Source organism: Rhinoraja longicauda, chromosome 18 (genome assembly GCF_053455715.1).
Source record: "Rhinoraja longicauda isolate Sanriku21f chromosome 18, sRhiLon1.1, whole genome shotgun sequence".
NCBI classification, from domain to species: Eukaryota; Metazoa; Chordata; class Chondrichthyes; order Rajiformes; family Arhynchobatidae; genus Rhinoraja; species Rhinoraja longicauda.
The window spans coordinates 18,331,506-18,347,762 of NC_135970.1; the positions used below are offsets into that span (position 1 = coordinate 18,331,506).

The following is a 16,257-nucleotide window of genomic DNA, read 5'->3' on the forward strand; positions in this document are numbered from 1 at the left end:
TTTAAGAACGGTTCGTACCAAAATAGCACCATTACCTACTTCTGCTGTAGTTGGAGTTTAAACCATAATCTTCTCAATATATTTAATAATTCCATATCTGCTGTCATCCTCGACAACTGAACTTGACATCTTTTGAATCTTTACCTTACTTGTTCAGCCAGCTGAACCTTAACATTCATGCACCCTTAAATAACAAGATTTTCTGACACAGACATTAAACCAAAAGATTCAATATATTTTTAGTAAATGTTCATAATTTTCATTGCCGGTCACCATACACAGCAACATACATTGATGACTCCTTTATCCATTTATATACATTAATTTATTTGACAAATATATCAATCACAAACATTTAAAATAAACATAAAATTACCTCCTTTCTATTAAAAAAATATTTTTGGTCATACTGCCCAAAAGTCTTTCCTCACCATCAGATACCTACTTCCAACAAAAGCTGTGCCTGCATTTTGCAACTAAATAGTGAAGTGCAATGAGGAATGTATTGCTAAGGTGTAGAAACAATAACGATTTCTGGACATTTTATCATTTTAAGATCCACAAGTGACAATTTATGTTGGCTACACCTTTGGGCTGTCACTCTGATCTGAATTCAAATCCAATTCCAAAGTCAAACACAACATGTTGCTTCATTCAAAAATCTTTAGGAAATAAGGTAGATTACAGAATTGATTCTAAAATGATGAAAATAATTTATTTTGGAAAGTGCTCTTTCCACATTAGCAATAGAAATTAGCTTTGATCATAAAACAGTAGCACGCAATAGTTAATTTAAAAAATAAAAATGATTATAGGGAGAAAAAATTGCTTGTAAGTAATAATTCAATTCACCTGAACTTAAAGTTTATGGCCTCAAATGGGGACGGTGGGTCAAGAATCCATTTAATCTGTTTGCCTGATCACCTCAATCTCTTTTTAACATTTCTGCGAGACTACACCATGGCAACCTAATGGCTTTTTAGAAAAGGAGTTCTGCTCTTCTTTCTCCCAGTTATAAATTAAAATTCCCTTTCAAAGAAATTATCAGCTTGGCGATGACCACAACTTTGTCCTGTTGATATTTTTAAATGGCAAAATGTGTCAATGCCAACATGCTCAACTCAATAATCCGAGCCCAAGACCATTAGTTCTTGAGAAATCTAATTCAATAGAAAGGTATAACAGTAGTACACCTCCCAAGAAAGGCTCTTTTTACTGTTTCCTGGAAAATTGCCAGTATCTTCCTTATTTATATTTCACTCAGAAGTGGCTGTGGAAAAAGAAAAGAAAACAAGATTAGTGGGCATTTGGCAGTTACATACAATGATAAATCTTGCAATAAATACAGTCGTAATTGGAGCAGAAAATATAAGGTGGCGTTTGATAACTCTAGTTGCTGCAGAATGCCTGTTGCCACAATAATTTACTAAACATCGCATGCATTCACAAATGATACCTAGTGTCATCGCATGCATTCACAAATGATACCTAGTGGTCATCCAAAATTAAATTCCTGTTCTTTACATCCATTAACTAATGTTGTTGCATTTATCTTTCATGTTTTCTCAACAGCCCTTAAATCACACCAAAATAGGTGGATGATTCAAGACAGTCAGCACTGCCAAAACCATAGTACTACATCTAGTCCTGTCTTCATCTAATACAAGCCAGTCAGTACATTGTTGGATATAAATTGTTCAACCAGGGACAATATATATAATTATTTGGATAATCAAGGCCTGATTAGAAACAGTCAACATGGATTTGTGCCTGGAAGGTCATGTTTGACTAATCTTCTTGAATTTTTTGAAGAGGTTACCAGGGAAATTGATAAGGGCAAGGCTGTGGATGTTGTCTATATGGACTTCAGTAAGGCATTTGACAAGGTTCCACATGGAAGGTTGATTAAGAAGGTTAAATCGTTGGGTATTAATAGTGAGGTTGCAAGATGGATTCAACAATGGCTGAATGGGAGATACCAGAGGGTAACGGTTGACAATTGTATGTCAGGTTGGAGGCCAGTGTCTAGTGGAGTGCCCCAAGGATCTGTGTTGGGTCCACTGTTGTTTGTCATTTACATTAATGATCTGGATGATGGTGTGGCAAATTGGATTAGTAAATATGTAGATGATACTAAGATAGGTGGAGTAGTTGATAGTGAGGTAGATTTTCAAAGTCTACAGAGAGACTTGGGCCTTTTGGAAGGGTGGGCTGAAAGATGGCAGATGGAGTTTAATGCTGATAAGTGTGAGGTGCTGCATTTTGGTAGGACAAATCAAAATAGGACGTACAGGGTAAATGGTAGGGAATTGAGGAATGCAGTGGAACAGAGGGATCTGGGAATAACTGTGCATTGTTCCCTGAAGGTGGAATCTCATGTGGATAGGGTGGTGAAGAAGGCGTTTGGTATGCTTGCCTTTATAAATCAGAGCATCGAGTATAGAAGTTGGGATGTAATGTTGAAATTGTACAGGGCATTGGTGAGGCCAAATCTGGAGTATGGTGTGCAGTTCTGGTCGCCAAATTATAGGAAGGATGTCGACAAAATGGAGAGGGTACAGAGGAGATTTACTAGAATGTTGCCTGGGTTTCAGCACTTAGGCTACAGAGAGAGGTTGAACAGGTTGGGTCTTTATTCTTTGGAGCGTAGAAGGTTGAGGGGGGACTTGATAGAGGTTTTTAAAATTTTGAGAGGGACGGACAGAGTTGACGTGGGTAGGCTTTTCCCTTTGAGAGTGGGGAAGATTCCAACAAGGGGACATAGCTTCAGAATTGAGGGACAAAGGTTTAGGGGTAACATGAGGGGGAACTTCTTTACTCAGAGGGTTGTGGCTGTATGGAATGGGCTTCCGGTGGAAGTGGTGGAGGCTGGCTCGATTTTATTATTTAAGAGTAAATTGGATAGGTATATGGATAGGAGGGGATTGGAGGGTTATGGTCTGAGTGCAGGTAGATGAGACTAGGTCAGGGAGAATGGTCGGCGTGGACTGGTAGGGCCGGACAGGCCTGTTTCCATGCTGTAGTTGTTATATGTTATATGTTATAACTAAACACACCTGACAAGATAAGCACCAGCTCATACATTTCTTAAATAGTAGTGACCAAAGATACAAGTGGGAGAAAAGCTTTGTGGGTATTTTTTGGGATCATGATAAGGGCAGCAAAGTGGTGCAGTGGTAGAGCTGCTGCCTCACAGCACCAGAGACCTGTGTTCGATCCTAACCTCAGGTGCTGTCTGTGTGGAGTTTGAACGGTCTCCCTGTGATCATGTGGGTTTTCTCTGGGTTTTCTGGTTTCCTCTCACATCCCAAAGATGTGTAGATTTGTAGGTTAATTTGCTTCTGTAAATTGTCCCAGTTGTGGAGGACATAGAACTTATATATAGGTGATCGATGGTCAGAGTAGATTCGGTGGGCCGAGGGGTCTGTTTCCACGCTGTATCTTTAAACTAAACTAACATAACACTAAAGTAAATACACATAGGAGAAGTTAACTGTTCAGACCAATCCTTAAAGGCAAATTAAAGAATTTACTACAGGATAAGATCTTGCAATAATGTTATTATTTTCAAGAATGACATGCCGTGAAACTAGGTTCTTTACTATGCAAGGAAAATCAATGCAGTTTTTTAAAAATCCATTTCATACCAGATAGTCAAGACATCTGGATTCCTCATTTTATGTATGTGTTTATATAAACAGGAGCCTATGCCTGCAGTGGCAGGGGAAAGTGAAATATTAGTGCATGTTTCTGTTCTCTGGAATGGATTATTACTTCAGTGCCAAAGGCTTTTCAAAATGCAAGTGGTTTGAAGATAAAACCTCCAGGCACAATATTATAGATTGCAGTACATTACCTCTCTGGCATCATTGAGTATGGATGTGTGGGCGCTTGGTCGCTTCCATTCACATTTATAGAGCATCCAGGCAACAGTCAGGGAGAAGCACAGCAGTAAAACTCCCAAAGTATTGGCCAAATATGCCTCAGGTGGAAGCTTCATATATGGTGTAGACGAGTTGGCAGCATTGCTAAAGAAAACCATATTGATTAGATTTTAATTAAATTGGACATACAGGGCTGTTTTATTCTATTATTCTGTTTTATTCTATTTCCCCATAGCATAGAATTCTCCTGCCCTTAGCACTGATGATGCTTTGGGGTAGTTAGACAAGATACACATGAACAACTCAAATGTTTGACAAGGTATTTTTGAACCTTTCCTGAAACTTCTCAAATATTGTCAACACATCAGTCAATGACACAGTGATCCAGCTAGTGGAGCTACTGTCTTGTGGCTTCAGTCATCCATGTTTAATCTTGACTTCCAGTGCTATCTATGTGGAGTTTGTACATTCTCCCCATGTTTCCTCCCAAACACATGCAGGATGTTAAGTTTGGTCACCACAAATTGCCACAAGCATGTAGGTGAATGGCAAAATCGTGAGAGAAGTGTAAGAGAGGCGGACTAAAGTGGAGGACGTAGGCCAAAGGGCCTGTTTTTGTACTGATAGAAAAAAGCTTCCCCCGATACTTCACAACACTGTTACATTAAGTTGTGTTAGATAAGGGGATCAAAAACCTTGTCACAAAGGTGAGAGGAGAAGTATAAAGTTAAAAAGGTTGAGAAGGGAAATCATGAACTCCAATGGCTTCATTAGACATCAAGTGAAATCATGAGCCTAAAATGTTTTCTTCCGAAGAATTTTCTAGAGTTTGTTTCGTGCAAAATAAAAGGGTAAAATGGTGTGAGCACATTTCCCATCCTCATTCTATGGAAAGGACATTTTTATTTGTATAAAATCCTGCACAAAATCAGGGTGCCACAAGCACCTTTTCAATATTAAATCAATTTTGAAGCTTAATTACTGTAGAAAGTAATAAAAGCAACAGCAAGATCTGAACCGACAATGCAATTATGATGTGAAAAAAAAAAAAAGATCAGTACATGATTTAATCTGTTTTAATAATGTGATTAAGGGATAAATATTGGTGAAGAGATCAGGAGTCATTCTTTTGATTGATAAAATAGGAACTTATGTCTCCCCAACAAGTAAAACCAGCCTTACAATAAAATTTCATTTGAAAGATACAGCCCCAATAGTATAGCAACCCTTCAGTACCAAACCAAGTTGTCAGCCTTGATTTTAAGCCTTTCATTGGAGTTGGACGACCTTCTGACTCAAATGTGTCATAGAGTACCCCATCTACCCTAGTCCACCTGCAAGCATTTGCCCATATCCCTCTAAATCTTTCCTATCCATGTAGTGTCCTGATGCATTTTGAATGTTGTTATAGTGCCTGTCTCAACTACCTCATCTGGCAGCTCATTCCATATACCCTCCATCCAGTGCTATCAACTAAACTGTGCCTGGCACTATGCTTCAGTCTGTATCTTAACACACAAATTATCCTTGAAAGGGCTGTTTACTGCTGTTTTAGAGCATTAACCACATCCTCACAACACATTCAATCATCTAGAAGACTCTATAAGGCTAATCAAGCTGACTATGTCAGGCATCACTGTAAAAGCCCAAGGAAGTAATCAAAAGGGGGCGTGGCTGCGTTCTGCAGCTGCGGCTCACCGGCAGTCTCTCTGTCTTTTTTTTTTTTTTTTGTCTATTGTCATCGTTTAAATGTACGTTTTGATTTATTTTTAACTCTGTTTATGTGGGGGGTGGTGCGGGGGTGGGGGAAACCTTTTTTCCAATCTCCTCCTCAACGGAGATGCGACCTTTATCGTGTCGTATCTCCGTTCGCGCTATGGCCTAACACCGTGGAGTCGGCGGCCTCCAGCTGGGATCGACCTTGAAGACTCCGGTCGCAGGGCCTGGACTTACCGTCTTGGAGGCTTCGGCCGTGGGCCCTGCAGACCGCAACATCTGGAGTTCACAGATCCCTGGCTGGCGACCGGCTTTCGGGAGCTCCAGCCGTAGCAGCTTCGACCGCCCCGAAGCGCGAGGCTTGATCGACCGCTCGCAGGCCCTTCATCGCCCCGCGTGGCTCGGCCGCGGCACTTTCCATCGCCCGGTGGGGGCTCAGGCCCTTCATCGGCCTGCTCGGCTCGGCCCTGGGACTTTCCATCGCCCGGTGGGGGCTTCAAAAGTCGGGAGTCTCGATCGCCTCGTGGCACCACGGGAGAAGAATGAGGAGGAGATAAGACTTTTCTTTGCCTTCCATCACAGTGAGGGTGTGCCTGGAGCAATCACTGTGATGGCTGTTTGTGTTTAAATTGTAATTGTGTGTCTTGTGTTCTTTATTGTCTACTGCCGGACCCTGACGTGAGAGGACGCTGGCGCTATTTGTTCGCCGCTTCTCCGTCTGTTTGTTTTTATGTCTTGACCGTTTTGTAAAGCGTCTTTGAGCACTTGGAAAAGCGCTATATAAAATAAATGTTTATTATTATTATATTATATTATTATTATTATATTATATTATTATTATATTATTATAACATTTTCATTAGATGTAAATACACAGCAAAAAGAATGAGAACATGTTAATTCTACCCTTAAAGGGGCTTACTATCCAATTCAGCTACTGAAACAATCAGAGAATTCATTGGAGAACGTAAAAAGACCAAATACATTTGTGAATATTTTGCAAAATTAACAGTATCTCTAATAAGATTAAATGTAGGATGGGTCCACATCAAATCAAGAATAATTCATTGTGTTTACAGACAAGAAAATGCTTTGATCTTGAAAATGTACTTACAGCACAAAAATTAATTTTTCATTGATTCCCGAGAGACAAGCAGCAATAGTCATTGCTAAGAAAAAAATTCCAAAGAAGACATGTACATCTTTGTACGCAGCTCGAACCCAGAGTGGAGTACACGGCAACAAAAAGGACAGGAATCCCAGGAGCCACTATAAATTAAAGAACAAGTTGTGTCCTGTTAGCTGAAACTAACTGTAGTAAGGATGAGAAGATGAAGGTAGCTATTAAACGAAGCTTGGACAATCCCTCTTTGAAGATTAAACTCTCCTCTTTTCAGGTCTGTCTCAATAGTTAGTGAGGTATGATAACATCTTCTAAATGGGGAGAGAATCCATACATCGGAGCTGCAAAAGGACTTGGGAGTGCTGGTGCAGGATTCTCAAAAAGTTAATTTGCAAGTCGTATTGATAGTAAAAGCAAATGCAATGCTAGCATTTATTTCAAGAGGGCTAGAATACAAAAACAGGGAATGTAATGCTGAGGCTCTATAAGGTGCTGGTCAGGCCGCATTTAGAGTACTGTGAGCAATATTGGGCACTAAATCTGAGGAAGGATGTGCTGGCTTTGGAGAGCGTCTAGAGAAGGTTTACAAGAATGATCCCAGGAATGAGTGGTGATCGTTTGACGGCACTGAGCCTGTACTCGCTGGAGTTTAGAAGGATGAGGGGGACCTCATTGAAACTTTCTGAATAATGAAAGGCTTGGATAGAGTGGATGTGGAGAGAATGTTTCTACTAGTGGGAGAGTCTAAGACTAGAGGTCACAGCCTCAGAATTAAAGGGAGTTCCTTTAGGAAGGAGATGAGGAGGAATTTCTTGAGACAGGGTGGTGAATCTGTGGAATTCTTTGTCACAGAAGGCTGCGGAGATCGTCAATGGATATTTTTAAGGCAGAGATAGATAGATTCTTGATTAGTATGGGTGTCAGGGGTTATCGGGAGAAGGCAGGAAAATGGGGTTCGGGGGGAGAAATAGATCAGCCATGATTGAATGTTGGAGCAGACTTGATGGGCCGAAAGACCTAACTCTGCTCCTATCACTTCTGACCTTAAGGTTAACAGTTAATTGTGGTGAGAGTACAGTGTAAGGGGGATGATAAATGGCAAGTTTAGTTTAGAGATACAGCACGGAAGCAGGAGTAGATCGAGTATGCGCCAACCAGCGATCCCCGCACACTATCCCACACACTAGGGACAATTTACAATTTCTACCGAAGCCAAATTAACCTACACAGCTGTACGTTTTTGGAGTGTTGAAGGAAACCAGAGCACCCAGGGAAAACCTATGCCGTCACAGGGAGAACGTACAAACTCTGTACAGACAGCACCCGTAGTCAGGAAAGAACCCAGGTCTCTGACGCTGTATGGCAGCAACTCTACCGCTGCGCCTCCGTGCCGTCCTTTGTTGTGCCTGTACATGTTGGAAAGTTTAACAGTGCAATGCAAAGTAGATTGGAAATCTCCTCCCGAGGATCAGATACAGAAGCACACACCGAGGGATATGGAATTACTAGTTAATGGTACACTAATATCTAGGGAAATAATTCTGTCAACCTTACAGAATCACAGCAATGTGATTGACTCAAATATCTCTTCAGTTCAAGGACAATTTATGATGGTCTCTAAGCATCCTTGACATGTGCGCTGTCAGAAAATGCTGCTACACTCACTAAGAGTAGCAGGGAAAGTGGCAATGGATTTGACAATTATGGTAAATTTTCAAGTGTACAAAAAAAGCATTCAATGGTTAACTTTTACTGGTTTAGGTTTAGCATTATTATTGTCACGTGTATCGAGGTACAGTGAAAAGCTTAGTTTTGCATGCTATCAATTCAAATCTGATAATAGAACTGTGTTCTTACCTGCAAGCTAAAGAGGATGACTGTTGCAAATCCCACCCAGCTGTGTATGGAATACAAATTGGGAATATGCATCTTATTGTGGAATCCAAATGCTGCCAACAACCCAATGACGGCTAGAATCAGTGCACCAAGATTCAGGGCAGCATGTACCAACTTTAGGATTATCTTGTTGCTCAACCACGTGAAGGGCAACCTGTACACAAGAATAGCTGGGAGAAAATAAAACAAGCTAACCGTTAGAACTTTCCAAATTACAAATCAATGCAGATAATGGAAACTTGGAATAAAGTGAGTGGAAAATATTAGAGAGTACAGAAAATTAACTATCTACTGTACACATACATTTGCCACATATGTCCACAAATATAGATTTAAAAATCTGCATTTTTTGAAAGTATAAAATTGACATAGCTCTGTTTTGATAATAGGAATGATGTAACTAATCAATACAGGCAGATAATCCCAACTCCGTTAAATGAACTAATTACATTGAATTGTGCCTGCTGCTGGTTGATAAATGTTCTTAAAAACACGGATAAAACTGTTAATCATTTGAACTACAATTACATATACATAAGTAGCACACTTTGTGAAATGCTGTTAGTTTACAATTGCCTTTGGTTGCTGTTGTTTTCTTCAACTATTTATGTTTGTTTTTTTTTGTTGCTTTATTGTAATGTTCCGTTTTGATCTCTGCTCTCATTTCATGTTTAACAATGTGGTTTTGGGGCTGTTTAATGTAGACATTTAGTTTAACCTTCATAGAGGGAAGCAAGATAAACCTTCAGCCGCTGTGTGGTACAGATGCAGAGCTTGGAATAAGCAAGTTTACAGGAAATATGTAAAGTTGCCTGTAACCTATTTTACTCAAACCAAATATGTCGTGAGATGTAGTAGCATTTCCTTATGATACAGGTGATGTTGGCATGTGCAGCTAATGTAGTTGTTTCAGAATTTTGCTCAAAGCCATTAAGCTGGCAGAGCATGCAACTATATTGCAAACGTATAAATAAATGAAAAGCAGATCCAATTTACAGCAAGGTTTGGAAGATAAATAGCCTCACTTTTGCAGAGCATATTGCAACACCTAAATATTAAAAGGAATCTTTAACTCTGAGGGCAAATACATTCTGGAAAAATATTCCAAGCTTACCATTGCCATAGAGCACAAACCAAGACACCATGCAAAGAGGGTGCCAGTTAAACATCTTTCCTGTTCCATCCCAAGCAAAACCTCCTCGATAACATGTATTCCAGGTAATCACGATGATTACACAAATTAGACCAAAGAGGAGAGACAAACTGTACGCAAAATAAAACATGTTGCCACTCTTCACCTTTGCCCTGCAATGGAACAAAAAGAAATCTGCAGTTTCTTCAACTGACATTTGGAGTTTGACAATATTCCTCCAAATATCTATAACGTAACGTTCCTTATTCAAATGGAGGAAGAAAAGGTCGCAAATAATTAATTAATTTAAAAAATATGTTTTACAAAATGGAACAGAACCAAAATGCTCAGTGGAGAGTTATAATTATAAATCTAAAGTTACATACGTACATTTCTTGCCATTTCTGCACAATTACGAATTCTCCACGGGATGAGATTCCCCAGGGCTGGCATTTTTTCTGTGTTTTCCTAAATTAATGCTAATAGCGTGCAAATCCAGGTGATAAATGCAGTACAGGTTATCTGATATCGGGAAAGCCGATGAAAGAAAGAGGTCCCAATTTAATCAGCAGGAAAACTGGAGGAAAATGATGAATAGAAACTACCCATGTCGATAAATATTTCCTTTGAATAAATAATCCCAAACAAGGGGCAGTCGAAGTTTAAGAAGTATGTTAAACAATTATGGTGTGTGGATGATGTCAAGTTCAAATTTATCTGTGATATAAATGAATAATCTAATAGATTTGTATCTGAAAGGCATTCCTGGTTCCTACATTTCCAATTTCTACTTCCCTCGACCAAGGTGGCAAAGGCCAATGTCAGTGTACAAGTTATACGATATGATAGAACTTTATTTATTCCAGGAGAGAAATTGGTCTGCCAACGGTCATAAAACACAACAAGATACATGAAACGTGATATTAAAGTGATGAGTGGAAAGTCTATGATTGGGGATGTGCAAAAATTGGGGGGGGGGGGGGTGGGGGGGAAGGGGAGTCAGTTGATCCGAGGGGGATCAGAGCCGAGATCGGCAAACTGAATCGACTTCTTATAATCTACTCCTTTTACATTCTCTGGCTAAGTGTCAAAGATTTTATGCACGAAAAAGAGAATACAATAACTCCAGATAAAATAACCAATTTTGAATTGTTAAATGAAGAAACAGAAGGTCATAAAACTAATTTTTTTCAAAAGGCTGATTTTAAAATTGACTAAAACTACATCCGCAAGTGAGGAAATACATAATTGACTTTTCCAGCTAGAAGATCCTTAATCCATTATAAATCACCAGATGATGTTGGCGTAACTTTCTGTCTGTGTCATCATTACTAAAACACACCCTTTGTTTCAATCACACTGAATATCTATTGCACCTCACGCTTTAACTTTTGGCATTTAGAACAACCATAACATCCTTCTCCAAAATCCTCTTTATTGTTAACCATGTGTTATTTATAGAGCCATAGAATCACCTCCAATAGTTTATCTTACACTATTATCTCTGACATTGCCAATAAATGTATAGTTTGTCCCTCCTCTCAACTCTTCCGATTGTCTCTGATTCATTACCAATCACAATAGAGAGGAAACATTTTCTCAAATAAATGTTGTGAGGACCTACACCGTTATCCTTAGTCCCAATCTCCACTTCCTTGACATCAACTCTGTTAAGCAGAGAAAATAGGCGCAGGGGTCATTCGGTCCTTTGAGCCAGCTGATCATCCAAAATCAGTAACCCATTCCTGCTTTCTTCCCATATCCCTTGATTCCGTTAGCCCAACGAGCTATATCTAACTCTCTCTTGAAAACATCCAGTGAATTGGCCTCCACTGCCTTCTGTGGCAGAGAATTCCACAAATTCACAACTCTCTGAGTGAAAACAAAATTATTCATCTCAGTCCTAAATGGCCTACCCCTTTTTCATAAACTGTGACCCCTGGTTCTGGACACTTCCAACATCAGGAACAATGTTCCTGCATCTAGCCTGTCTAATCCCTTAAGAATTTTATATGTTTCTACAAAATCCCCTCATCCTTCTAAATTCTAGTGAATATAAGTCCAGTCGATCCATTCTTTCAGCCCAATCGATCCATAACTAGGGGAAAGATAAATTAACAGTGCAATTACTTACTGCCTATCCTGTTTTATTCACAGAGACACATATTCCACACCATCCACCCTTTATATCAGCTCACTCCCAAGCAAGTGCCTGCAGGAAAGTTCCCAACTGATGCGTTAGGTGACACCTAAGTAACACAAATAATGAAGTCATATGAATACAATAAGGGGCAGCTGGTAGAGTTGCTGCCTCACATCGCCGGAGATCCAGGCTCAATCTTGATCTTGGGTGCTGGCTGTGTGGATTTTGTACACGGCTTTCCTCTGGGTGCTCTGTTCACCCATCTCAAAGACGTGTGGGTTTATTGGTTAATTGCCCTCTGTAAATTGCCCCTAGTGTGTAGGGAGTGGATATGAAAGTGGAATTACAGAGCTAGTTTGGACAGGTGATCAGTGGTCAGTGTGGGCCAAAGGGCCTGTTTCCATGCTGTACCTTTTAGATAATTCAATCAATTAATAGACTCCGTCCCTCCCTAGCATCCAATTTTAAATGTTTCTGTTTGCCACCTATGTCCCAGACATGGGCCTTTATCTCCATTCATTCTGACTATATATTACCAGAATCTACCTCTGCATTATCTCATTTGCTCTTGAAAAACATTTTCTACCTTTGTCTATTTTAAGCATCCTTGATTAGTCTCCCTCATTCTGTCAATTGATATAATGTAGTCTTCCAAAACTCAGCTGCTGAGATTCCAACACACTATCTTCAGCCATTAAAACTGTAATATAGCTCTGTACTGCATTTCTGAAGTTCTATAGAACAGAACCTAAGAATTGGAATATTAGTGCCAATAGACAATAGACAATAGACAATAGGTGCAGGAGTAGGCCATTCAGCCCTTCGAGCCAGCACCGCCATTCAATGCGATCATGGCTGATCACTATCAATCAGTACCCCGTTCCTGCCTTCTCCCCATACCCCCTCACTCCGCTATCCTTAAGAGCTCTATCCAGCTCTCTCTTGAAAGCATCCAACGAACTGGCCTCCACTGCCTTCTGAGGCAGAGAATTCCACACCTTCACCACCCTCTGACTGAAAAAGTTCTTCCTCATCTCCGTTCTAAATGGCCTACCCCTTATTCTCAAACTGTGGCCCCTTGTTCTGGACTCCCCCAACATTGGGAACATGTTATCTGCCTCTAATGTGTCCAATCCCCTAATTATCTTATATGTTTCAATAAGATCCCCCCTCATCCTTCTAAATTCCAGTGTATACAAGCCCAATCGCTCCAGCCTTTCAACATACGACAGTCCCGCCATTCCGGGAATTAATCTAGTGAACCTACGCTGCACGCCCTCCATAGCAAGAATATCCTTCCTCAAATTTGGAGACCAAAACTGCACACAGTACTCCAGGTGCGGTCTCACCAGGGCCCGGTACAACTGTAGAAGGACCTCTTTGCTCCTATACTCAACTCCTCTTGTTACGAAGGCCAACATTCCATTGGCTTTCTTCACTGCCTGCTGAACCTGCATGCTTCCTTTCATTGACTGATGCACTAGGACACCCAGATCTGTTGAACTCCCCCTCCTCCTAACTTGACACCATTCAGATAATAATCTGCCTTTCTATTCTTACTTCCAAAGTGAATAACCTCACACTTATCTACATTAAACTGCATCTGCCATGTATCCGCCCACTCACACAACCTGTCCAGGTCACCCCGCAGCCTTATTGCATCTTCCTCACAATTCACACTACCCCCCAACTTAGTATCATCTGCAAATTTGCTAATGGTACTTTTAATCCCTTCGTCTAAGTCATCACAACTACAATTAAACTGTGATAATCCAGCATCCAATTGTTTGGAGATCCTGATAGTTTAGCTGAATGTGAGCTAAGGATCCAGAATGCAAGTGCGGTGTGTTCCCAAAGCCAGAGGTTTAGAGTGTGGCCAGGGTCACGGTATGAACTGTGGGATGGATGTTTGGCTGGAACAGGGGTTGTGGTCTGAAATACCAGGTAGGAATATGGGTATGTTTGTGAGAAGGGTCCAGTTTGATGGTATATATCCCCCTCTCTTTAACATCACAGTATTCACTGCAATATTATATTACTGTGCAAAGTCTAAAAAGAATGACCAAAAGTGAAATAAGAGAAGTCTAGAAAATCTGCTAGTCTGGCACAACAAAATCCAAATGTATGATTTCAGAAAAATGACTCAACAGTTTACATTAGTTTAACTTCAGGTAGTTTAACAGTTTAACTTCAGGTAGTCCTTACTTTCCCTCACTATCCCCTCCCCAGTTCTCCCACTAGTCTTCTTGTCTCCTACTACATCCTATCTTTGTCCCGCCCCCTCCCCTGACATCAGTCTGAAGAAGGGTGTCGACCCGAAACGTCACCAATTCTTTCGTTCCTGCGAGGCTGCCTGACCCGTACTCCAGCATTTTGTGTCTACCAACAGTTTACATTTGTATAACACATTTAATGCAGCAAAACACCTGAAGCTTTACATTTAATGATTTACACCTTACATTTAATGCTTTTGGAGATTTATAAAGGGCATGTTTTTATCCCTCAATCACCACTCCTTTTGTGGCCAGACTTTTCTCTTTCTAATCTCAAACTGCAATGTCACTCTTCGAACATGTCTCAAATTCTGCATTTTATAATTGACAGTGCTTTCGGTTGTCAATGCCAATGGCCTCCGATTTTAAAATCCGATCCAACTTCATTATGCTCGTTTAAAGACACTGCTTAGAAACCAACTATGACTATGCCTTTGGTCATTTATTTTAATATTTCCAAATAAGATTTAATTTTTACTTGATAACCTAACTGCCAAGCATGTGGGATGTTTAGCTACATTAAATGCACTATACAAATGGAAGCAGTTGTTGAATAGTTTTATGAAATCATTGCACATTTTGATTTCTAAGTACAAGTAACGTCGTACAAAAATATATAGCAAGATATATGGCATAATTTTTGCTTGTGCGGATGTGAAAATTAGCGTAAAGTATATGATTTATTTCTTACCAGCAGTTTGTTCTAATGTGTTACTTTGAAATAAAAGAGGAATTATGGCCTTGAATCTTCAAACTTCTTCCTAGACAGGGAAATCCGTTTATATTCCATATCAAAAAGATAGAGAGAGCTTAATCTGAGATTGCCACTCCGTCCCAAAGGTACATTTTCTTATCTCCTGTTTGATATTAAAGTCACTTTTAAACTCGGCCTTCAGGCAACTACCCGTCTAAAGCGCATTCATTTGCCAATGTATTATGTGAGTTGTAGTCCTGAAATGCTGCTCCTGACATCAACTCCCACAATGCAACTTCTTCGATCTCTTTTTTTAAAGGCGAATCTCAGACACCCTTAAAACCAAATCTTGCTCGTATAATTTCTCCACCATCTCCCAGAGGGTTCTGCAACAGTGGCAGAGAGGAGAGTTTGAAAGTTTAATTTTGTTTTAAAGATGTATTGCCTCCATGAGACATAAATGAATGGAACTAGATATTGCAGAGAAGGAAACCTAACCTATTCAGTTTGGTCTCCTTGTGACTTGAGATCAAACAATAAAATTGGCTTTTAGTTATCCTTTGAAATGGCCAAGCAAGTGATTCAGTTAAGTGAACAATTATGACTTTACAACAAATAACAGTTCTGCCAGTGATATTCATGTTGCAAGAACAATGTTTTCTTTAAAACAGGCACTGCATCCCAAACCAACCTGTTATAGGATACTGACCTATAACAGGCACACTATCCAATATCGGGACTGTTCAGGTGACAGTAAATTAGCGATGGTACTTCTGTTCCTCCATTACATGTAACAGTGGAAACAACTTTAATTTTCACTGTTAATTTTTGTCAGCAGAAATACATTGTGACATCAGTCTGAAGAAAGGTCTCGACCCGAAACGTCACCCATTCCTTCTCTCCCGAGATGCTGCCTGACCTGCTGAGTTACTCCAGCATTTTGTGAATACATTGTGACATCTTCCGTCACCAAGCTGTTAAACCTTATATCGTGGATGGAAATCTACTGCTGTATTTGTCATTTCAACACAGTACACGAGGAAGTATTATCAGTTGAATTTATTAATGCAATGGCTTACACTGTTAAATTTATGCTATATCCCCAGAAGAAAACAATATTGTAGTAAAACTAAACTACTCATTATTTAATCACTCTCTTATCAGGAAACTACAAAAATATAAAATATTCATCAGGTTCAACTAAGGATCAAAGGCACATCATCAAACAATTGGAATGTTGTACTTTTTTTCCAAGATTAGTTGGTAGGTCTCAATCAAGTTAATTTAAATGGATTACATATAAAAAAGCCTGATGGTTGTTGGGGAGAAGCTGTTCCTGAACCTGGAGGTCATGGATTTCAGACTCCGATACCCTCTTCCTGATGGCAAGACTGAC

At 39.9% G+C, this 16,257-nt stretch overlaps 1 protein-coding gene across 2 annotated transcripts; it reads right to left on the minus strand.

Annotated features, from left to right (window-relative positions):
* Window positions 1-214: 214 nt before the first annotated feature.
* Window positions 215-15,094, minus strand: cyb561a3a (cytochrome b561 family, member A3a). 2 transcript variants are annotated; one of them, XM_078414780.1, is made up of 7 exons: window positions 14,859-15,094; window positions 11,886-12,000; window positions 9,734-9,924; window positions 8,581-8,789; window positions 6,715-6,869; window positions 3,857-4,028; window positions 215-1,270 (listed from the first exon to the last, which is right to left on the minus strand). In XM_078414780.1, exons 3-7 carry the CDS (start codon window positions 9,900-9,902, stop codon window positions 1,250-1,252), a joined length of 726 nt encoding a protein of 241 aa, XP_078270906.1. In that variant the 5' UTR covers window positions 9,903-9,924; window positions 11,886-12,000; window positions 14,859-15,094; the 3' UTR covers window positions 215-1,249. The 2 variants fall into 2 exon arrangements, with proteins under 2 accessions (XP_078270906.1, XP_078270905.1); XM_078414779.1 differs by lacking the exon at window positions 11,886-12,000.
* Window positions 15,095-16,257: the final 1,163 nt, after the last annotated feature.

Coding starts and splice junctions, on each gene's coding strand:
- cyb561a3a (XM_078414779.1), bottom strand. CDS start 9,902: ATGTTTTATTTTGCGTACAGTTTGTCTCTCCTCTTTGGTCTAATTTGT. Junction 8,790..9,733: donor GTTTGTGCTCTATGGCAATG/GTAAGCTTGGAA, acceptor ATTTTCTCCCAG/CTATTCTTGTGTACAGGTTG. Junction 4,029..6,714: donor GAAAAATTAATTTTTGTGCT/GTAAGTACATTT, acceptor GGTTTTCTTTAG/CAATGCTGCCAACTCGTCTA.